Here is a 23,602-nt window from a genome sequence, read left to right as displayed (position 1 = left end):
AGAGAGAGGGATAGTGAGAGAGGGTGAGGAGAGAGGGATAGTGAGAGAGGGTGAGAGAGAGAGGGATAGTGAGAGAGGGTAAGAGAGAGGGATAGAGAGAGAGGGAAGTGAAGAGGTGAGAGAGAGGGATGAGAGGGTAGTAGAGAGTGAGAGAGGAGACTAGAGAGGTAGAAGAGGACATGAGGAGGTGTGAGTGGTGTGTGGTGACTGGTGATAGTGGATCAAAAGGTTTGGTCCTCTCATCAGTGAAGGGTTCCAGGTCACACTGGACTCACTGTGAGGAGGGTGAGAGAGAGGGATAGTGAGAGAGGGTGAGAGAGGGTGAGAGAGAGAGGGATAGTGAGAGGGTGAGAGAGGGTGAGAGGGAGAGAGGGATAGTGAGAGAGGGTGAGAGAGATGGGATAGAGAGAGAGGGTGAGAGAGAGAGAAATAGTGAGAGAGGGCGAGAGAGGGTGAGAGAGAGAGGGGGATAGTGAGAGAGGGTGAGAGAGGGTGAGAGAGGTGAGAGAGAGGATAGTGAGAGAGGGTGAGAGGGTGAGAGAGAGGGATAGTGAGAGAGGGTGAGAGAGAGGGAAGTGAGAGAGGGATAGTGAGAGAGGGATAGTGAGAGAGGGTGAGGAGAGGGATAGTGAGAGGGTGAGAGAGGGGTGAGAGAGAGGGGATAGTGAGAGGGTGAGAGAGGGTGAGAGGGAGAGAGGGATAGTGAGAGAGGGTGAGAGAGAGAGGGTGAGAGAGAGAGGGTGAGAGAGAGGGATAGTGAGAGAGGGTGAGAGAGAGAGGGTGAGAGAGAGAGGGATAGTGAGAGAGGGTGAGAGAGAGAGGGATAGTGAGAGAGGGTGAGAGAGAGGGATAGAGAGAGAGGGTGAGAGAGAGGGATAGTGAGAGAGGGTGAGAGAGAGAGGGATAGTGAGAGAGGGAGAGAGAGAGAGGGTGAGAGAGAGAGGGATAGTGAGAGAGGGTGAGAGAGAGAGGGATAGTGAGAGAGGGTAAGAGAGAGAGGGATAGTGAGAGAGGGTGAGAGAGAGAGGGATAGTGAGAGAGGGTGAGAGAGAGAGGGATAGTGAGAGAGGGTGAGAGAGAGAGGGATAGAGAGGGAGAGAGGGATAGAGAGAGAGGGACAGAGGGAGAGAGAGAGAGAGACAGAGAGAGACAGAGACAGAGGGGTGTGGTGGTGTGTGGTGACCTTGGTGATGTGGATCTCAAACAGGTTCTGTCCTCTCTCCAGTTGCAGGGTCTCCTCCAGGTCCACACTGGACTCCACCTGTCACCACCATTCAGTGTCTTACATGTCGTCATGTCACACCACCGTCATGTCACACCACCGTCATGTCACACCATCATCATGTCATGTCACACCTCCTCACTGTTATGTACCATGTCACATGTCACTGTGATAGCACTCTTCGTGTCATAGATCACTGTCATGTCACATGTCATCTTGTCTGTCACATCACACATCATGTCACATGTCACATCACACATGTCACATCACACATGTCACACGTCACTGTCATATCACACACCATATATAACTGCACAATGGAACGACTCAAAACATACAATACACACTTTAACAAATCATCACATATAACTACACACTTAACAAATCATCATATATAACTACACACTTAAACAAAATCACCACATGTAAAGTCTACACACTGCCAAAACTCACCACATGTAACTACACACTACCACAACTCACCACACATAACTACACACTCCCATAACTCACCACATATAACTACACACTGCCACAACTCACCATATATAACTACACATTGCTTCAACTCACCACATATAACTACACAGTGCCACAACTCACCACATATTACACACTGCCCTCACCACATATAACTACACACTGCCACAACTCACCATATATAACTACACATTGCTTCAACTCAACACATAACTACACACTGCCACAACTCACCACATATAACTACACACTGCCACAACTCACCATATATAACTACACATTGCTTCAACTCAACACATATAACTATACACTGCCACAACTCAACACATAACTACACACTGCCACAACTCACCACATATAACTATATATAACTACACACTGCCACAACTCACCATATATAACTACACACTGCCACAACTCACCATATGTAACTACACACTGCCACAACTCACCACATATAACTACACACTGCCACAACTCACCATATATAACTACACACTGCCACAACTCACCATATATAACTACACACTGCCACAACTCACCATACACAATCACACATCACATTGACTAATCACACACAGCCACACACTGTTGACTCATCACAAGCACCAACAAATCACGCACAGCACAAAAAATGCTCACACACACACACACACACACATACACACACATAACATTATGCTGCACTGACATGTGACTTCTAAACGACATGACAATGACAGACGTACGAGACAAGAGCACAACACTCACGTCTTCGTCAGGAGGAGAAACGCGATACTGCCGAGTGCCGTACGCCACGTCCCTCAACTGGGCTTCCAGTTTCTGTCACACCAGTTACGTTATATATGTAATACACACACCATCACATCATGCGTTATACATTACATACATATAATGAGATTAAAAGGTCGGAGACGTACTGAGCTTTGCTGTGGAGAGAAGGGAAAAGGTCAGAGAGGTAGCGAGCTTTGTGCTGCGTGGAAAGAGGGGAGTGAGGCAGGGCTGTGGTGTGTGTGTGTGTGTGTGTGGGGGGGGGGGGGGTCAGTACCTTGATCCTGGTGGCACGGAGAGAAGGGGGGGGGATTAACAGGTCAAAGAGGTGAGAGAGAGGGGTGAGGCAGTACCTTGATCCTGGTGGCACAGAGAGAAGGGGGGGGGATTAACAGGTCAAAGAGGTGAGAGAGAGGGGTGAGGCAGTACCTTGATCCTGGTGGCACAGAGAGAAGGGGGGGGGATTAACAGGTCAAAGAGGTGAGAGAGAGGGGTGAGGCAGTACCTTGATCCTGGTGGCACGGAGAGAAGGGGGGTGGGATTAACAGGTCAAAGAGGTGAGAGAGAGGGGTGAGGCAGTACCTTGATCCTGGTGGCACAGAGAGAAGGGGGGGGATTAACAGGTCAAAGAGGTGTGAGAGAGGGGTGAGGCAGTACCTTGATCCTGGTGGCACGGAGAGAAGGGGGTGGTGGGATTAACAGATCAAAGAGGTGAGAGAGAGGGGTGAGGCAGTATCTTGATCCTGGTAGCACGGAGAGAAGGGAGGGGGGGGGGGTTAACAGATCAAAGAGGTGAGAGAGAGGGGTGAGGCAGTACCTTGATCCTGGTGGCACGGAGAGAAGGGGGTGGGGGATTAACAGGTCAAAGAGGTGTGAGAGAGAGGGGTGAGGCAGTACCTTGATCCTGGTGGCACGGAGAGAAGGGGGTGGGGGATTAACAGGTCAAAGAGGTGAGAGAGAGAGGGGTGAGGAAGTACCTTGATCCTGGTGGCACGGAGAGAAGGGGGGGGGGATTAACAGGTCAAAGAGGTGTGAGAGGGGTGAGGCAGGGCTGTGGGGGGCGTGGGGGGGGTCAGTACCTTGATCCTGGCGGCACGGATGTCCAGGAGGCGGGCATACTCATCCAGCTTCAGCTCATACTCCTTCTTGGTGTCCTGTAGCTGCTGGTTGGCCAGCTCCGTCTGTACACACACATCAAATACACACACACACACATCAAATACACACACACACACACACATTAAATACACACACACACACACACATTAAATACACACACACACACATTAAATACACACACACACACACATTAAATACACACACACACACACATTAAATACACACACACACATCAAATACACACACACACATCAAATACACACACACACACATTAAATACACACACACACACACACATTAAATACACACACACACACATTAAATACACACACACACACACACATTAAATACACACACACACACACATTAAATACACACACACACACATTAAATACACACACACATGCATTAAATACACACACACACTCATTAAATACACACACACAACACACATTACACAAACACGCACACACACACACATTATATACACACACATACACATTATATATATATATACACACACACACACATTACATACACACACACACACATATATCATATACACAAATAAACACACACATTACAGACACATACATACACACACACACACACTACACACACACATACAGACATTGCATACACAAACATAAACACATTACACAAACACATACACACACATTATACACATACATATACACACACACACACACACACACACACACCTCTTTCTGGTAGTCCTTGTTGATCTTGTGTTGCGAAATCAACATGTTGACACAGACACACAGACAAGGACACAAACACACACACACACACAAACACAGACACACACACACACAGACACACACAAACACACAGACACACACACACAAACACACACACACTCATACACACCTCTTTCTGGTAGTCCTTGATCTTGTGTTGCACCATCAACATGTTGACACACACACACAGACAAGGACACACACACACACACACACACACACACACAAACACAGACACACACACACACAGACACACACACACACAGACACACACACACACACACAGACACACCTCTTTCTGGTAGTCCTTGTTGATCTTGTGCTGCACCACCAGCATGTTTCGGGTCTTCTCCAGCTCATGAACCGTCTCGGCGTACTCTGCCTGCAGTTCCAGCATCTGCTTCTTCGAGTCTGAGCCGGGGCAGAAAGACAGTCATCTTTCTTCTTTTTCACAATGAAAAATGATGACTGCAAATGAGTCATTATCATGATACTACTACTACTACTAGTAATAATGATGATAATGATAACAGTGTGTGGTTCGTCCGTCGGGATCGACGAGGACCATCTAGTCATCCTGGGGGTGGGTGGGTTGGGCTCTGAGGGTGCGCAGATGACTGGTCAGGCCAATCCGCGCCCGGAAGGTTCTGATGCAGTGTGGACAGGGGATGGTGGCAGCTGTCGGGGACTTGCTGGCCCTGCTTTTCCTGGCCTGTCTGCGTTGCTCTGCTGCAGCGATTCTGTTGGCCTCACAGGATTTGGCACCTTTGTGGACAGCTGAACGCCACTTTGGTCTGTCCATTGCATTCAGCTCCCATGTGTCGTGGCTGATGCTGAAGGCCTTAATGATAATAACTAATAATAATAATAAATAATACTACTACTAATCATAATAATAATAATGCCTGCTGTTTGGAGTCTCTGTGGTGGGAAAAAGACACTTCTTTTCCTTAAATGTTGACTGCAGACAGGGAAGAATGGTGATAATGAGAAGAAAAACAACAACAAGAACAACAACAATATCTGGTGGGGAAAGGCATATCCCCCCCCCACCCCCACCCCGAAAATGACTGACAGAAGAGGAGTAGAAAACAATATTCAATCATCATCTCCAGTATGTGAAAATAATTTGTGGTGTAAAAACAAGCAAACAATGCAGGAGAATGGCAGTCATTCAGTCTGTCTGCTTATAAAAGGCATCAAATGTTCAGAGAGTGAGAAGAGAGAGAGAGAGAGAGAGAGAGAGAGAGAGAGAGAGAGAGAGAGAGAGAGAGGGCAGGCCAGAGAAGAGATAACAATGACAATGACAAATTTTTTATTGGTAAATAGCGTTTTACAGCTCTAGTGCCAAGGGGGATTATTCAGCTTATTTTAGCAAACGACGAAAAGAAAAAGCAAAACGAAAAATAAGGGAAATAACAAGCAAATAAGTACATATTCATAAACGCACAAACACTCATACATTCACACCCACTACATTAATACAACATATTCCATATTACTCATGCATAATACTAAGTAAGAGACGAAGAAGAAGAAGCAGATAGCGTGCAGTGACTGACCTCTGTCCAGCTCAGCGTCCACCCGTTGTATGAAGTCCGGCGGTGCCTGTGCCTTCTGCTTCTTCTGCTTGACCAACACCAGGGCGTCCTCTAGCTCCGTCATGTCCACCGCACTCTCCTGCACACCCCATCATCATCATCATCATCGTCCCTGTTGTCGTTTCTGCTGTCAACATCGTCACTGTCATCGTCCAAACTGTTGGCACTGTCTTGGTCAATACTGCTGGCATTCTCATCATCACTGTCATAATTACTGCTGTCATCATCAACATTATCACTGTCATCATTATGGCTGTCACCATCATGGTCAACTGTCATCATCATTGTTACTGTTGTCATCATGGTCATCATCATCATTACTGTTGGCATCATCATTGTCAACATTATTGTTGGCATTGTCATCATCATCATCGTCATCAGTGTTACTGTTGTCTCCATTATCATCATCATCGACAGCGTAACTATTGGCATCATTATTCTCAACATTACTGTTGTTATGGTTATCATCATCATTGTCAGCGTTACTGTTGACATCATCATCATCATCAGTAGCAACAGCAGTATCAATACTTCACTCAACAAATCATCATCATCATCATCGTCAGTAGCAACAGCAAATCAATACTTCACTCAACAAATCATCATCATCATCATCATCAGTAGCAACAGCAGTATCAATACTTCACTCAACAAATCATCATCATCACCAGTCAATCAATCAATCATATCACCATCAGCAGCAGTAGCAACAACATCAAAATTTCAACCACCACAATCATGACAAATTCCAAGACATCATCATTACCACTGCATCATAATCATCATCAACCAGCTGCCATGGTGAAGTGGTTAGCGTCGCGGACTGACGGCTGGGAGGACGTGGGTTCGAATCCCAGCACAGTTAGGTTTTTTGGCCTGCGGCCGGCTCCTACCCAGAGTTGAGTGTGCTATTGGCTTAAATGGGGAGACTGGGACCACACATTTGAGTATCATCCACTTCACGGATGCGTCTTTAGGTGTGTTGCTCTAATTACCTGACCAACACTGCAAGTGTCTGTATCTCTCGGGCCTGGTTGACACCGGGATATCATTATGAAAGGAAGCACAGAGTACAGCCTTGTCACGTAGTCCAAAACCAAAGTGGACCTCTATAGCAACATCCTCCTCCTCCTCCTCCTCCATCATTACCAATATAAACAAAAAACAGCCCCAAAGTCTGTGGCCTTTCATGCCCTGCTGTCATAGTGACTTCAGTTTCAACACCACTCCACTTCCGTGCTTGGGGTGAGTCTGGTCAAGGTCTTCAGTGTCAGCAGATTCATGGGGGGCTGTTGTTGGAGGGACATGGTGGCAGTCTCCATGCTGGGATGGACGCTCACTCAGTCTGGCTCCGCGACTAAGCCATTATTGTCGTCAGAAGAGGGCTTAGTTGGTGGTGTCCTTAGTAAGTTAAATCAGAACAGGCACCACTGAACACCACCGGAGTGACAACAGGGTCTCCTCTGGTGTGTGGCCTCCTGGTGATCTAACATTGATGGTTCCCTGTGGACTGCCGATGCTGGGACTGTGATGGACGAACCCGGGTGTGGCCGTGTTTGGGGGAATTGAAATGAGCGGTGTGGGAGTAATGCCACTGAAACGGGGCAGATGACAGGGCAACCAAAAAAAAAAAAAAAAAAAAAAAAAAAAAAATCATCATCATAATCATCATCACCAAGACCACACCTCTTTATTCTTCTCGAACACTAAGCAACAACAGAACAACGAAACAGAGAAAGACAGAGATCACAGAAGGAAAAGAATGGAAGAAAGAAAGACAGGAAGAAAGAAAAAAAGGGAGGGTACACAAAGAAGAAAAGGAAAGAGAGAGAGAAAGACAAAAGAAAAAAGAAAAGACAGCAACAGCCCAGCCCCGGCCTGGCCCCCCACCCCCGGCCTGACCCTGTGCCCCTAGCCCCGGCCTGGCCCCCCCACCCCCGGCCTGGCCCTGTGCCCCTAGCCCCGGCCTGGCCCCCCACCCCCGGCCTGACCCTGTGCCCCTAGCCCCGGCCTGACCCTGTGCCCCCACCCCCGGCCTGACCCTGTGCCCCCACCCCCGGCCTGACCCTGTGCCCCCACCCCCGGCCTGACCCTGACCCTGTGCCCCTAGCCCCAGCCTGACCCTGTGCCCCCACCCCCGGCCTGACCCTGTGCCCCCACCCCCGGCCTGACCCTGTGCCCCCAGCCCCGGCCTGGCCCCCCACCCCCGGCCTGGCCCTGTGCCCCCGGCCTGACCCTGTGCCCCCAGCCCCGGCCTGACCCTGTGCCCCCAGCCTGACCCTGTGCCCCCAGCCCCGGCCTGACCTTGGTGAAGAACTGCAGCTTCTCCTTCAGGTCGTCGTACTCCTCCTTCATCTGGAAGTGCTGGATCTGAAGCTCCCTGTACTCCTGCTGCAGCTTCTCATTGGCATCTGAAGGCACACCCATTGCTACACTGTCATCTGAAGGCACACCCATTGCTACACTGTCATCTGAAGGCACACCCATTGCTACACTGTCATCTGAAGGCACACCCATTGCTACACTGTCATCTGAAGGCACACCCATTGCCACACTGTCGTCTGAAGGCACACCCATTGCTACACTGTCGTTTGAAGGCACACACATTGCTACACTGTCATCTGAAGGCACACACATTGCTGCACCCATTGCTACACTGTCATCTGAAGGCACACCCATTGCCACACTGTCATCTGAAGGCACACCCATTGCTACACTGTCATCTGAAGGCACACCCACTGCTACACTCACATCTGAAGGCACACCCATTGCCACACTGTCATCTGAAGGCACACACATTGCTACACTGTCATCTGAAGGCACACACATTGCTGCACCCATTGCTACACTGTCATCTGAAGGCACACCCATTGCTATACTGTCATCTGAAGGCACACACATTGCTACACTACACTGTCATCTGAAGGCACACATTGCACTGAGAGAGAGTGGTCATGGGTGGTTCATGCCATTTGTAACTTTTTCTTTTATGTAAAGCACCCTGAGCTCTTAGAGAGAAAGGGTGCTATAAAATGTACATCATCATCATCATTATAATTACTTTGCAGCAACATCAGAAAGCAATTGATAGTCCGCCAATGGGTGTACTGTGTTTATTCCAAGAAAAGAAAAACCGATGGACTGACAGCACGGCAGAATGGACAGGAACACCATTCACAGAGAACCAGGCTTTGACACACCACCCACAGACCTGGAGGAATGTGGTGAACAGCTCCTTTGCGGCACACCCCACTGTCTCTTGACAGAGCTGAGGGAGAAGAGAAAGACAGGAAGAGAGGATGTAAAGCCTGACGGGCGCAATAGCCGAGTGGTTAAAGCGTTGGACTGTCAATCTGAGGGTCCCGGGTTCGAATCACGCACCTGGTGGGTAAAGGGAGGAGATTTTTACGATCTCCCAGGTCAACATAGGTGCAGACCTGCTAGTGCCTGAACCCCCTTCGTGTGTATATGCAAGCAGAAGATCAAATACGCATGTTAAAGATCCTGTAATCCATGTCAGCGTTCGGTGGGTTATGGAAACAACATACCCAGCATGCACACCCCCGAAAACGGAGTATGGCTGCCTACATGGCGGGGTAAAAACGGTCATACATGTAAAAGCCCACTCATGTGCATACGAGTGAATGCAGAAGAAGACGAAGAAGAAGATGTAAAGCCTGAGGACAACTCCAGGACTGACAGGGTCAGACATCCTGTGGAAAACTACCGCCGTCTGCAGACAGGGCACAATTTATATCCCTGCCTTCCACTCAACCTATGGTGCTGAATAACACTGTACATGGCCAGCCACAAATCTAAGTACCCGGCCAGCCACGGGCGACATACAATTATCCTCCTTTGGAAAGAGCCAAGAGGGGTCATTGCCGTCATCGGAATCCACAGGCACACGACATTCATCACTGTCTAAGTCCTGAGACATTATTTTTGTTTGTTTGTTTTCTTGCTAAAAACCACACATGGACTTGCCACATCAGCTGTTGCCTTTGTCTGTCCACATGATTTGAGTGACTGCACCGAGTCGAGGTACCACTTCTTTCTCGGGGCATTGGAAGAACAGCTAAACATTCTGGCTGAAGAAGGCAAGGAAATGAGACTGAACTAACACGACAAAAGCTGCTGAGGACTCCCCCCCATTTTACCACGCTGTCTGTGTCTGAAACTAAATTTCCGCTACCAGACACCTGACATGCAATACTTGACAATATTTTTCATCACAATAAACATGCACTATCATACCTAACAAGGCTTATATGAAAATTCCACACAGACACTGTAGTGACTGCAGTGTTTTGACTTGACAATCTCAATCTACACCACTGTTCTGAACGAACACCAAATCACAAATGACACCCAAAACATCAATGATGTTACCTCTTTTTGGCGTATCTATCAATGATGTTACCTCTCTTGTTGGCGTATCTATCAATGATGTTACCTCTCTTGTTGGCGTATCTATCAATGATGTTACCTCTCTTGTTGGCGTATCTATCAATGATGTTACCTCTCTTGTTGGCGTATCTATCAATGATGCTTGCCTCTCTCATTGGCATATCTATCAATGACGCTTGCCTCTCTCATTGGCATATCTATCAATGACGCTTACCTCTCTCGTTGGCATATTTACCCATTATGCTTACCTCTCTCGTTGGCGTATTTATCCATGATGCTTACCTCTCTCATTGGCGTATTTATCAATGATGCTTACCTCTCTCATTGGCGTATTTATCCATGATGCTTACCTCTCTCATTGGCGTATTTATCCATGATGCTTACCTCTCTCGTTGGCGTATTTATCCATGATGCTTACCTCTCTCATTGGTGTATTTATCCATGATGCTTACCTCTCTCATTGGCGTATTTATCCATGATGCTTACCTCTCTCATTGGCGTATTTATCCATGATGCTTACCTCTCTCATTGGCGTATTTATCCATGATGCTTACCTCTCTCATTGGCGTATTTATCCATGATGCTTACCTCTCTTGTTGGCGTATTTATCAATGATGCTTACCTCTCTCATTGGCGTATTTATCCATGATGCTTACCTCTCTCATTGGCGTATTTATCGATGATGCTTACCTCTCTCATTGGCGTATTTATCGATGATGCTGCCTTTCTCCCCCAGGTCAGACTTCAGCGTAGCCTCCAGCTGTGCGATCTGAACCTTCAGTTTGTTCTCCCGCTGCCGCCACTCTCGTTCACGCTCCAGGTCAAAGGCACTGAAAACATCGTCACAGCGTCATCGGAACCTGCTGGAAATGGACTGGGCACGTCACGTGAAGAAATCAGGGTCACATCACCCAAACATCCCTTCACTGAACACCGGGAGGCAAAAGAACAACCTGGCACAGGATGGTGCACCTAGCGCATGTTAAAGAACCCATGGCAGCAAAGGGGTTTTGCCTGACAAAGTTCTGAAGAAAAATCTACTTTGATAGGAAAATGAATACAATAATAATAATAGTAATAATAATAATAACGGATACTTATATTGCACACTATCCAGAAATCTGCTCTAGGTGCTTTATAAACATAAAACATTACGTCAATGTTACATACACACACCAAAATGTGACTACACACACACACACACAATGCATACATACGTTTTAATATACATATGTATCTAACAGCTACCCTAACACATACGCACACATAGGCAGGCACAAACTTACATAAACATACACACACACAATGCACATTCATACACATGCATGTAGTTATGTACACATACATATGTATACACACAGTCAATCACAGCTAATGCAAAGGAAGTGGACCTGCCACAATTGAACTTATTGCTGAGGGAAAAGGTGAGTTTTGAGACGAGATTTAGAAGATGCGAGGGAATCAGAATGACGGAGGTTATCAGGGAGCTTGTTCCACATCTTTGGCGATTGAAAAAAAATTGATCTGTGTCCATAGGTTTTACTTCTGACGTGAGGTATCCTGAGAAGTGGAGTATCAGAGGAAGAACAGGCAGATAAAAAAAATTGAAGAAAAAGACAGGTGGCGCAACACTATCGCGATGCACTCTCCATGGGGAGAGGAGTCCACACAGAGAAATCAGTTGTGATAAAAAGTGAGACAATACAACACAATACAGACAACTGCAGTATTGTTGGTCAGGAAATTTGAGTAAAACTCCCCCAAACACATCCATTAACTGGGTGACCCTCAACCGTGTGGTTCCAGACTTCCATAGGCCTGGTTTGCATCAGTTTGACATGGTACAGTATACGGCACCATACTTCCACCTAGGCCCACAGCACACCCTGCTGTGGGTAGAAGCCCGCCGCAGGCTCAAAAACAAGCAACCCACTTCCGATGAGGATCAAACTCTCATCCTTCCAGCTGTCCGACCGTGATGCTAACCACTTCACCAAGGCAGCTGGTGCAGCTAGTTTTAATAGAGGTGGGAGAGCTTTGGACTTTCAACCTGATGGTACTGGGTTCCAATCTGAGTCACGGCACCCGGTGGGTAAAGTGTGGGAGATATTTCCCATCCCCCAGGTCAACAGATATGCAGACTTGCTAATGCCTGAACCCCCTTCATGTACATACACATGCAGACTTGCTAGTGCCTGAACCCCCTTCATGTACATACACATGCAGACTTGCTAATGCCTGAACCCCCTTCATGTACATACACATGCAGACTTGCTAGTGCCTGAACCCCCTTCATGTACATACACATGCAGACTTGCTAGTGCCTGAACCCCCTTCATGTACATACACATGCAGACTTGCTAATGCCTGAACCCCCTTCATGTACATACACATGAAGACTTGCTAATGCCTGAACCCCCTTCATGTACATACACATGAAGACTTGCTAATGCCTGAACCCCCTTCATGTACATACACATGCAGACTTGCTAGTGCCTGAACCCGCTTCATGTACATACACATGCAGACTTGCCAATGCCTGAACCCGCTTCATGTACATACACATGCAGACTTGCTAATGCCTGAACCCGCTTCATGTACATACACATGCAGACTTGCTAATGCCTGAACCCGCTTCATGTACATACACATGCAGACTTGCTAGTGCCTGAACCCCCTTCATGTACATACACATGCAGACTTGCTAGTGCCTGAACCCCCTTCATGTACATACACATGCAGACTTGCTAATGCCTGAACCCGCTTCATGTACATACACATGCAGACTTGCTAGTGCCTGAACCCGCTTCATGTACATACACATGCAGACTTGCTAATGCCTGAACCCCCTTCATGTACATACACATGCAGACTTGCTAGTGCCTGAACCCCCTTCATGTACATACACATGCAGACTTGCTAATGCCTGAACCCCCTTCATGTACATACACATGCAGACTTGCTAGTGCCTGAACCCCCTTCATGTACATACACATGCAGACGATCAAGACTGTATAATCCATGTCAGCATTCAGTGGGTTATGGAAACAAAAACATACCCTGCATGCACCCCCTGAGAACGGAAGAATGACCACCTGTATGGCAGGGGTAACAATGGTCACACATGAAAAAAGCTCACTTTTGTATCTGTAAAATGGTCATACATGAAAAAGCTCACTTTTGTATCTGTAAAATGGTCATACATGAAAAAGCTCACTTTTGTATCTGTAAAAGTGACCATGGGAATCACAGTCCAAGAATGAAGAAGCAGAAGAAGACACACCCCTCTTCTCTTCCTGATGACTGACACACCTGCCCAAGAAGACGACGACACACCTCTCCTCACTCACCTGCCCAAGAAGACACCGACACACCTCTCCTCACTCACCTGCCCAAGAAGACACCGACACACCTCTCCTCACTCACCTGCCCAAGACAATGACACACCTCTCCTCACTCACCTGCCCAAGACAATGACACACCTCTCCTCACTCACCTGCCCAAGACAATGACACACCTCTCCTCACTCACCTGCCCAAGACAATGACACACCTCTCCTCACTCACCTGCCCAAGAAGACACTGACACACCTCTCCTCACTCACCTGCCCAAGACGATGACACACCTCTCCTCACTCACCTGCCCAAGAAGACACTGACACACCTCTCCTCACTCACCTGCCCAAGAAGACACTGACACACCTCTCCTCACTCACCTGCCCAAGAAGACGACACACCTCTCCTCACTCACCTGCCCAAGAAGACGACGACACACCTCTCCTCACTCACCTGCCCAAGACGACGACACACCTCTCCTCACTCACCTGCCCAAGAAGACGACGACACACCTCTCCTCACTCACCTGCCCAAGAAGACACCGACACACCTCTCCTCACTCACCTGCCCACCAGCTTCTCGTTGGCCTCCTTCAGGGTGTCCGTCTCCCTCTGGAGGTCGACGACCTGCTCCTGCAGCTCCACCATGCGTTTCTGGGCGGCCATGGACACCTTGAGTTCGTTCTGCAGGGTCAGCACGCGGCTCTGCTCTTCCTTCAGCTGCACGTTGAGCCGCTCCATCTCCACCAGGATCTGGTCGTGGTTGTGGCGCAGCACCCGCGTGTTCTGTCACACAGGGGGTCATCATGGCTGATGATGATGATGATGGTATGGATATTTATACAGCACCTATCCTCAGTCACAGACCATGCTCCAAGCGCTTTACAAACACAGAGTCATTTGCACAACAGGCTGCCTGCCTGGGTAGAGCTGACTGACGGCTGCCATTTGGCTGCTCATCATTCGTTTCCTGTGTCAGTCAATCAGGTTTCAGTTACACACACATGCACACTCATAGACATGTAACATTTTATGTGTATGACTGTTTTGTTCATTTCCCCACCATTCAGGCAGCCATACTCCCTTTTCGGGGGAGTGTGTGTTGGGTATGCTGTTTCAATAACCCACTGAATGCTGACATGGATCACAGGATCTTTCATGTGCATATTTGATCTGTGTGCATATTCATACAAAGGGGGTTTAGGCACTGATCCAGTACTATGGATACTTATACAGCACCTATACCCCTGAAAACGGATTATGGCTGCCTACATGGCGGGTTAAAAACGGTCATTCATGTAAAAGCCCACTCGTGTACATACGAGTGAACGTGGGAGTTGCAGACCACAAATGAAGGCAACGAAGAATATAGCACCTATCAGTGACCATACTCTACATGTATGATAGTCAGTCACAACAGCAGAGGAGACAGCTGCTGTCCCAACTATCTGGGTTAGAATCGGATCATAGTGATGAAGAGTGTGTCATGTCCAACTATGACCACCAGAACAGCTGAGGAGGCAACTGATGTCCTAGTTATCTGGGCTAGAATTTGATTACAGTGGAGAGTGTCTTGCCCAAGTTGCATCCCCACTCTCTCGGCCAAGAGGGTTTTAGGACAGTTGGTGGTGGGATGGTCCACAAGGCCGACTAGCCCCCAAGGCTGCAGCACTGACAGCCAGTGCAATCATGCCTCCTAGTTTGAGAATTACAGTCCTTTACAAACACAGTCATTTGCACAAGAGGCGGCCTCTCAACTGAGAGCTGCTCATCATTTGTTTCCTGTGTCATTCAATCAGGTTTCAGTCAAACACACACTACACACGCACACACACTACCCACAGGACCTCTGTTTATCATCTCATCTGAATGACCAGTGTCCAGACCACCACTCCAGATCAAGTGGAGGGGGAGACAATTCTGACAAAGATGGGGTTCAATCCCATACACACGTTCTCTCATTTCCTGGGTGGACATATAACCTCCAAGACACAACTCCACACATACAATGATGACAATAATAATGAACGATATCTAACAAAGATGGGGTTCAATCCCATACACACGTTCTCTCATTTCCTGGGTGGACACATTACCTCCAAGACACAACTCCACACATACAATGATCATCATAATAATGAATGATATTTGTAATGCACTCTTATCTCCTTGGCACTGGAGGTCAGTGTTAACAATAGTTAACATTAATACCGGAAGAACAATTTGTTCTTTTTCTTGTCCCCCAACTCTGAAGAGCCACTGGGGTGACACACAAGAACTGTTCACCAGATTCCTCCAGGTCTGTGGGCTCTGTATTTGTATTTCTCTTTTTATCACAACAGATTTCTCTGTGTGAAATTCGGGCTGCTCTCCCCAGGGAGAGTGCGTCGCTACACTACAGCGCCACCCTTTTTTTTGTATTTTTTCCTGCGTGCAGTTTTATTTATTTGTCCTATCGCAGTGGATTTTTCTACATAATTTTTCCAGGAACAATCCTTTTGTTGCCGTGGGTTCTTTTACGTGCTCTAAGTGCATGCTGCACACGGGACCTCGGTTTATCGTCTCATCCGAAAGACTAGCGTCCAGACCACCACTCAAGGTCTAGTGGAGGGGGAGAAAATATCGGCAGCTGAGCCGTGATTCGAACCAGCGTGCTCAGATTCTCTCGCTTCCTGTGTCAAAGCCTGTGTCTCTGAATGGTTTTCCTGTCTGTCCTATAATGCTGTCAGCCCAATGTTTTTTTTCCCTCTTCAACTCCATCTTCCTCCCTGGACAGATCCTTGGAGAATTGTTTCAGCAGGAATGTTTGCAAGAACTGTGACAGTTGTGTGGAGCGATGGCCTAGACGTAACGCGTCTGCCCAGGAAGCGAGATAATCTGAGCGCACTGGTTCGAATCCCATAGTCGCAAGGATTTTCTCCTCGTCAACTAGACCTTTAGTGGTGGTCTGGACGCTAGTCATTCAGATGAGAAGATAAACCGAGGTCCTGTGTGCAGCACGCACTTTGCACACATAAAAGAACCCGCAGCGACAAAAGGGTTGTCCCTGGCAAAATTCTGTGGAAAAATCAACTTAGGAAAACTAAAACTGCAGGGGAAAATAAAAAAAGGTGGTGCTTTCAGTGTAGCGACCCACTCTTCCTGTGGAGAGCAGCCCGCATTTCACAGAGATATCTGTTGTGACAAAAAAGAGTCATACAATAATACAAATTGAACAGTGCAGGGCAGTAACACCACAGTGACCCCTCACCCACCACCTCCATGACCCCAGAGTAATACAATAATACAAATTGAACAGTGCAGGGCAGTAACACCACAGTGACCCCTCACCCACCACCTCCATGACCCCAGAGTAATACAATAATACAAATTGAACAGTGCAGGGCAGTAACACCACAGTGACCCCTCACCTCCATGACCCCAGAGTAATACAATAATACAAACTGAACAGTGCAGGGCAGTAACACCACAGTGACCCCTCACTCACCTCCATGACCCCAGAGTAATACAATAATACAAACTGAACAGTGCAGGGCAGTAACACCACAGTGACCCCTCACTCACCTCCATGACCCCAGAGTAATACAATAATACAAACTGAACAGTGCAGGGCAGTAACACCACAGTGACCCCTCACCCACCACCTCCATGACCCCAGAGAAATACAATAATATAAACTGAACAGTGCAGGGCAGTAACACCACAGTGACCCCTCACCTCCAAGACCCCAGAGAAATACAGTAATACAAACTGAACAGTGCAGGGCAGTAACACCACAGTGACCCCCTCACTTACCACCTTCATGACCCCAGAGTAATACAATAATACAAATTGAACAGTGCAGGGCAGTAACACCACAGTGACCCCTCACCCACCACCTCCATGACCCCAGAGTAATACAATAATACAAACTGAACAGTGCAGGGCAGTAACACCACAGTGACCCCTCACTCACCTCCATGACCCCAGAGTAATACAATAATACAAACTGAACAGTGCAGGGCAGTAACACCACAGTGACCCCTCACTCACCTCCATGACCCCAGAGAAATACAGTAATACAAACTGAACAGTGCAGGGCAGTAACACCAGTGACCCCTCACTCACCTCCATGACCCCAGAGTAATACAATAATACAAACTGAACAGTGCAGGGCAGTAACACCACAGTGACCCCTCACTCACCTCCTCCATAGCCCCGTATTTCTCCTGCAGGGCTATCAATCGTGTGGACTTCTCCTTCACGTCCCTCTGCAGTTTGATCATGTCGATGTTCTCCTGCACGCTCTGTCTGTGAACAGGGACAGGTGGTCTTGTCAGTGCTGGGCAGCGTGTGTGTGTGTGTGTGTGTGTGTGTGTGTGTGTGTGTGTGTGTGTGTGTGTGTGGTGTGTGTGCGTGTGTGTGTGGTGTGTGTGTGTGTGTGTGTGTGTGTGAAAGCATGCGAGCATGTGTGTGTGTGTGTGTGTGTGTGTGTGAGAAAGCGTGTGTATAAGCATGTGCATAAAGATTTTCATGTTACATGTTTGAACTGGAAGGTTCTGACGCAGACAGGCCAGGAAAAGCAGAGCCAGCAAGTCCCCAACAGCCGCCACCATCCCCTGTCCACACTGCGTCAGAACCTTCCGGGCGCGGATTGGCCTGACCAGTCATCTGCGCACCCACAGAGCCCAACCCACCCACCCCCAGGATGACTAGATGGTCCTCGTCGATCCCGACGGACGAACCACACAAGCATGTGCATAAATATTTTCATGCTACATGTTTGAATTGTTTTGCTATTGCATTCTTATTCTAAACTGTATTATATGTATACCTGGTATAATGATTAATTTGCTGTTATTTATGTTTTGGTTTGTTTTTTGTGAGGGCAGTAAATTCATATCCACTGTGTCTACAGTTCTTGGCACAGGAAGGCAGTGAATTCATATCCACTGTGTCTAGGGTTCTTGGCATACGAAAGCAGTCAATTCATATCCACTTGTCTACAGTTCTCGGCATAGGAAGGAAGTCAATTCATATCCACTGTGTCTAGGGTTCTTGGCACAGGAAGGCAGTGAATTCATATCCACTGTGTCTAGGGTTCTTGGCACAGGAAGGCAGTGAATTCATATCCACTGTGTCCAGGGTTCTTGGCACAGGAAGGCAGTGAATTCATATCCACTGTGTCTAGGGTTCTTGGCATAGGAAGGCGGGGCCCAACCCTCTCCTGCTATTTCAACCTTACCCGATCGAAGTCAGGTGACCATTCACACCTGGATGGAGAGAGGAAAATGGAATTAAACTGCCTTTCCCAAGGACACAACACTGTGCCAGAACGAGGCCTCAAACCATACTCATCACAAGTCCAATGACTCACTGATTCTGCCACGGTGCCCCTTTATCCACTTGACCCTCAGTGAAACAACATGTCATGTGTGTCACCCTTACCCACTTCTTCCTCCACATCTCTCAAGGTGGAAGGTGGCACAATGGTTAAGACACTCATCTGCCAATACAGTCCGTGAGGGTTTGGATTCGAATCCCGCTCTCGCCCTTTCCCCTACGTTTGACTGGAAAATCAAACTCAGCGTGTATTCATTCGGATGAGACAATAAACTGAAGTCTCGTGTGCAGCACTTGGCGCACTGAAAAAGAACCCACGGCAACGAGAGTGTTGGACTCTGGCGAAATTCCGCGGCAGAAGAAATCCACTCTAACAGGTACACAAATATATACAGACATGCACTCCAGGCCTGGCGTAGTGCGTTGGGTTATGCCGCTGGTCAGGCATCTGCATGGCACATGTGGTGTAGCGTATATGGATTTGTCCCGAACGCAGTGACGCCTCCTTGAGAAACTGAAAGTGAAACTCTTCTCAGCGACAGTGAGGCCTCCTTGAGAAACTGAAACTCTCTTCTCAGCGACAGTGAGGCCCCCTTGAGAAACTGAAAGTGAAACTCTCTCAGTGACAGTAAGGCCTCCTTGAGAAACTGAAACTCTCTTCTCAGCGACAGTGACGCCTCCTTGAGAAACTGAAACTCTCAGCGACAGTAAGGCCTCCTTGAGAAACTGAAAGTGAAACTCTTCTCAGCGACAGTGACGCCTCCTTGAGAAACTGAAACTCTCTTCTCAGCGACAGTGAGGCCTCCTTGAGAAACTGAAAGTGAAACTCTTCTCAGTGACAGTGAGGCCTCCTTGAGAAACTGAAAGTGAAACTCTCTCAGCGACAGTGAGGCCTCCTTGAGAAACTGAAACTCTCTCAGCGACGGTGAGGCCGCCTTGAGAAACTGAAACTCTCAGTGATGGTGAGGCCGCCTTGAGAAACTGAAAGTGAAACTCTCTTCTCAGTGACGGTGAGGCCGCCACCAGCGTGTGTCTTACCTCTGCTCCGACGTGATCTGGGTTTTGATCTTGATCAGGTCCTCCTCATACTCGGCTTCCCTCAAACGGTTCTGCAACATCAAGGTCAACATCAGACTGTTACTGCCAGTGTTTGTCTAATGCCGAGTCTTCTGCACAGGCTCATCAAAGTGCTTTCTCTCTTGTCATTTATATGCTTGCATGACTCTTGATTCAGAGGGATGGAAGACTTTATTATCATCATTATCATCATCATCAACATCATCATCATCAACAGATGTACTGTTTCTTAAAGTTCTGTGCACATTTCTGCAAAAAAGAAACTACTGTCTTTCAAATCGCTTGTGTGTGTGTGTGTGTGTGTGTGTGTGTGTGTGCGTGCGCGTGTGTGCGTGTGCGCGCACGTGTGCATGTGTGTGTGTGTAGGTGTGTGTAGGTGTGTGTGTGTGTGCACGCATGTGTGCATGTCCGTGTGCGTGCATGTGTGTGTCTGTGTGTGTATGTGTGTGAGTATGTGTGCGTGTATGTGTGTGTGTGTGTGTGAGTGTGCACATGCGCGTGTGTGTGTGTGTGTGTGTGCATGTGCACGCATGTGTAGGTGTGTGTGTGTGTGTGTGTGTGTGAGACCTCCCATGGGCGATCATCCTGACCTGCACAGCTTACTGGCCTGAAAAATCATCTGTGATGTTTAAAAAACTGTGCCTGACTCCACTCAGGTTACTCCAAAACTGCACCACACCACATTCCCACCTTGCGTTCAATGACAAACACACACACACACCAAAAAAAGTACAAAGTAACCTATGAACAAGTCCGATGTAAAAGGATCTTTGGTACACACAGCAATTTCCTCATGGACTGCAGCACTACCACACTGCACCAAAAAGGAGGCCTGTATCACAGCTCTTTCTTATTTCTAAGGACACAGCCATGGACAACTCACCGGTTCCTAAAGGTTCTTGATAAACAGGAGGCCTGTATCACAGCTCTTTCTTATTTCTAAGGACACAGCCATCGACAACTCACCTGTTCCTAAAGGTTCTCGATAAACAGGAGGCCTGTATCACAGCTCTTTCTTATTTCTAAGGACACAGCCATCGACAACTCACCTGTTCCTAAAGGTTCTTGATAAACAGGAGGCCTGTATCACAGCTCTTTCTTATTTCTAAGGACACAGCCACCAACAACTCACCTGTTCCTTTAGGTTCTCGATAAACAGGAGGCCTGTATCACAGCTCTTTCTTATTTCTAAGGACACAGCCATCGACAACTCACCTGTTCCTTTAGGTTCTCGATAAACAGGAGGCCTGTATCACAGCTCTTTCTTATTTCTAAGGACACAGCCATCGACAACTCACCTGTTCCTTAAGGTTCTTGATAAACAGGAGGCCTGTATCACAGCTCTTTCTTATTTCTAAGGACACAGCCATGGACATCTCACCTGTTCCTTTAGGTTCTCGATCTCCATTTCATACAAGTTGAGCTGCTCATTCAACTGAGCAATGGTGTCTTGTCTGCAACAAAACATGTCAATGAAAATCAAATACCGTGGTCATAAAAAAACACACACACACAAAAAACCAACAACAAAACATGTCACTAATTAAGCCACAGACCCCCAAAAAGATCTTTTGATTCTTAACACAATGGACAAATCAAATTTCTGTCATCAACACTTGTGGGTTGAATTTTTTGTTCATTCACACATGTAATTGGCTAAAAAATAGTAACTGATTTTTAATGAGCTGCATGTGTATGCATAAAGTTTGAAATATTTTGTTGTTTTGTTAGTCATCAGATGCTCTGTTTCTTTAACAATGTACACTTAGAACAGACACGCAGACATATAAGCAGACAGACAGATAGGCAGACAGACGAACAGACAGACACAGGCAGGCATGCAGGCAGGTAGACAGACAAAGGTATAAATAGGCAGCCAGACAGTGAGTGCAGGACAGGGAATGACAGACAGACACAGGCAGGCAGGCAGACAGACAGACATAACAGGGGAGGGCAGGAGGGTAGAGGGGAGGGACAGACAGAGAGAACAGGGGAGGGCAGGAGGGTAGAGGGGAGGGACAGACAGACAGACAGAGAGAACAGGGGAGGGCAGGAGGGTAGAGGGGGAGGGACAGACAGACAGAGAACAGGGGAGGGCAGGAGGGCAGAGGGGAGGGACAGACAGACAGAGAACAGGGGAGGGCAGGAGGGCAGAGGGGAGGGACAGACAGAGAACAGGGGAGGGCAGGAGGGTAGAGGGGAGGGACAGACAGACAGACAGAGAGAGAGAACAGGGGAGGGCAGGAGGGTAGAGGGGAGGGACAGACAGAGAGAACAGGGGAGGGCAGGAGGGTAGAGGGGAGGGACAGACAGAGAGAACAGGGGAGGGCAGGAGGGTAGAGGGGAGGGACAGACAGAGAGAACAGGGGAGGGCAGGAGGGTAGAGGGGAGGGACAGACAGAGAGAACAGGGGAGGGCAGGAGGGTAGAGGGGAGGGACAGACAGAGAGAACAGGGGAGGGCAGGAGGGTAGAGGGGAGGGACAGACAGAGAGAACAGGGGAGGGCAGGAGGGTAGAGGGGAGGGACAGACAGAGAGAACAGGGGAGGGCAGGAGGGTAGAGGGGAGGGACAGACAGAGAGAACAGGGGAGGGCAGGAGGGTAGAGGGGAGGGACAGACAGAGAGAACAGGGGAGGGCAGGAGGGTAGAGGGGAGGGACAGACAGAGAGAACAGGGGAGGGCAGGAGGGTAGAGGGGAGGGACAGACAGACAGAGAGAACAGGGGAGGGCAGGAGGAGAGAAGGGGAGGTAGAGGGGAGGGACAGACAGACAGACAGAACAGGGGAGGGCAGGAGGGTAGAGGGGAGGGACAGACAGACAGACAGAGAACAGGGGAGGGCAGGAGGGTAGAGGGAGGGACAGACAGACAGACAGAGAACAGGGGAGGGCAGGAGGGTAGAGGGGAGGAACAGACAGACAGAGAGAACAGGGGAGGGCAGGAGGGTAGAGGGGAGGACAGACAGACAGACAGAACAGGGGAGGGCAGGAGGGTAGAGGGAGGGACGACAGACAGACAGAGAGAACAGGGGCAGGGCAGGAGGGTAGAGGGGAGGGACAGACAGACAGACAGAACAGGGGCGGGCAGGAGGGTAGAGGACAGACAGACAGAGAGAACAGGGGCGGGCAGGAGGGTAGAGGGACAGACAGACAGACAGACAGAACAGGGGAGGGCAGGAGGGTAGAGGACAGACAGACAGAGAGAACAGGGGCGGGCAGAGAGGGGAGGGACAGACAGACAGACAGAGAGAACAGGGGAGGGCAGGAGGGTAGAGGGGAGGGACAGACAGACAGACAGAGAGAACAGGGGCGGGCAGGAGGGTAGAGGGGAGGGACAGACAGACAGACAGAGAGAACAGGGGAGGGCAGGAGGGTAGAGGGGAGGGACAGACAGACAGACAGAGAGAACAGGGGAGGGCAGAGGGGAGGGACAGACAGACAGACAGAGAGAACAGGGGAGGGCAGAGGGGAGGGACAGACAGACAGACAGAGAGAACAGGGGAGGGCA

General features: G+C 48.5%; 1 protein-coding gene across 5 annotated transcripts in view; it reads right to left on the bottom strand.

Moving 5' to 3' along the window:
• LOC143285977 (protein fantom-like) overlaps positions 1-23,602 on the bottom strand; it is an 84,794-nt gene that overhangs the window by 42,149 nt on the left and 19,043 nt on the right. For all 5 annotated transcript variants that reach the window (XM_076593439.1, XM_076593438.1, XM_076593441.1 and 2 more), the window contains 11 exons: positions 21,479-21,551; positions 20,059-20,129; positions 17,883-17,988; positions 14,264-14,484; positions 11,055-11,194; positions 8,259-8,365; positions 5,916-6,033; positions 4,646-4,764; positions 3,553-3,654; positions 2,453-2,524; positions 1,184-1,261 (listed from right to left, as the gene is read on the bottom strand). In XM_076593439.1, the coding sequence (XP_076449554.1) occupies positions 1,184-1,261; positions 2,453-2,524; positions 3,553-3,654; positions 4,646-4,764; positions 5,916-6,033; positions 8,259-8,365; positions 11,055-11,194; positions 14,264-14,484; positions 17,883-17,988; positions 20,059-20,129; positions 21,479-21,551 (1,207 nt within the window). The remainder of the gene's footprint in view (positions 1-1,183; positions 1,262-2,452; positions 2,525-3,552; positions 3,655-4,645; positions 4,765-5,915; positions 6,034-8,258; positions 8,366-11,054; positions 11,195-14,263; positions 14,485-17,882; positions 17,989-20,058; positions 20,130-21,478; positions 21,552-23,602) is intronic.

This window comes from Babylonia areolata, chromosome 9 (assembly GCF_041734735.1).
Source record: "Babylonia areolata isolate BAREFJ2019XMU chromosome 9, ASM4173473v1, whole genome shotgun sequence".
Taxonomy (NCBI): Eukaryota; Metazoa; Mollusca; class Gastropoda; order Neogastropoda; family Buccinidae; genus Babylonia; species Babylonia areolata.
The sequence above is the reverse complement of the archived record's forward strand: the minus strand, read 5'-3'. Positions and strand labels throughout refer to the sequence as shown.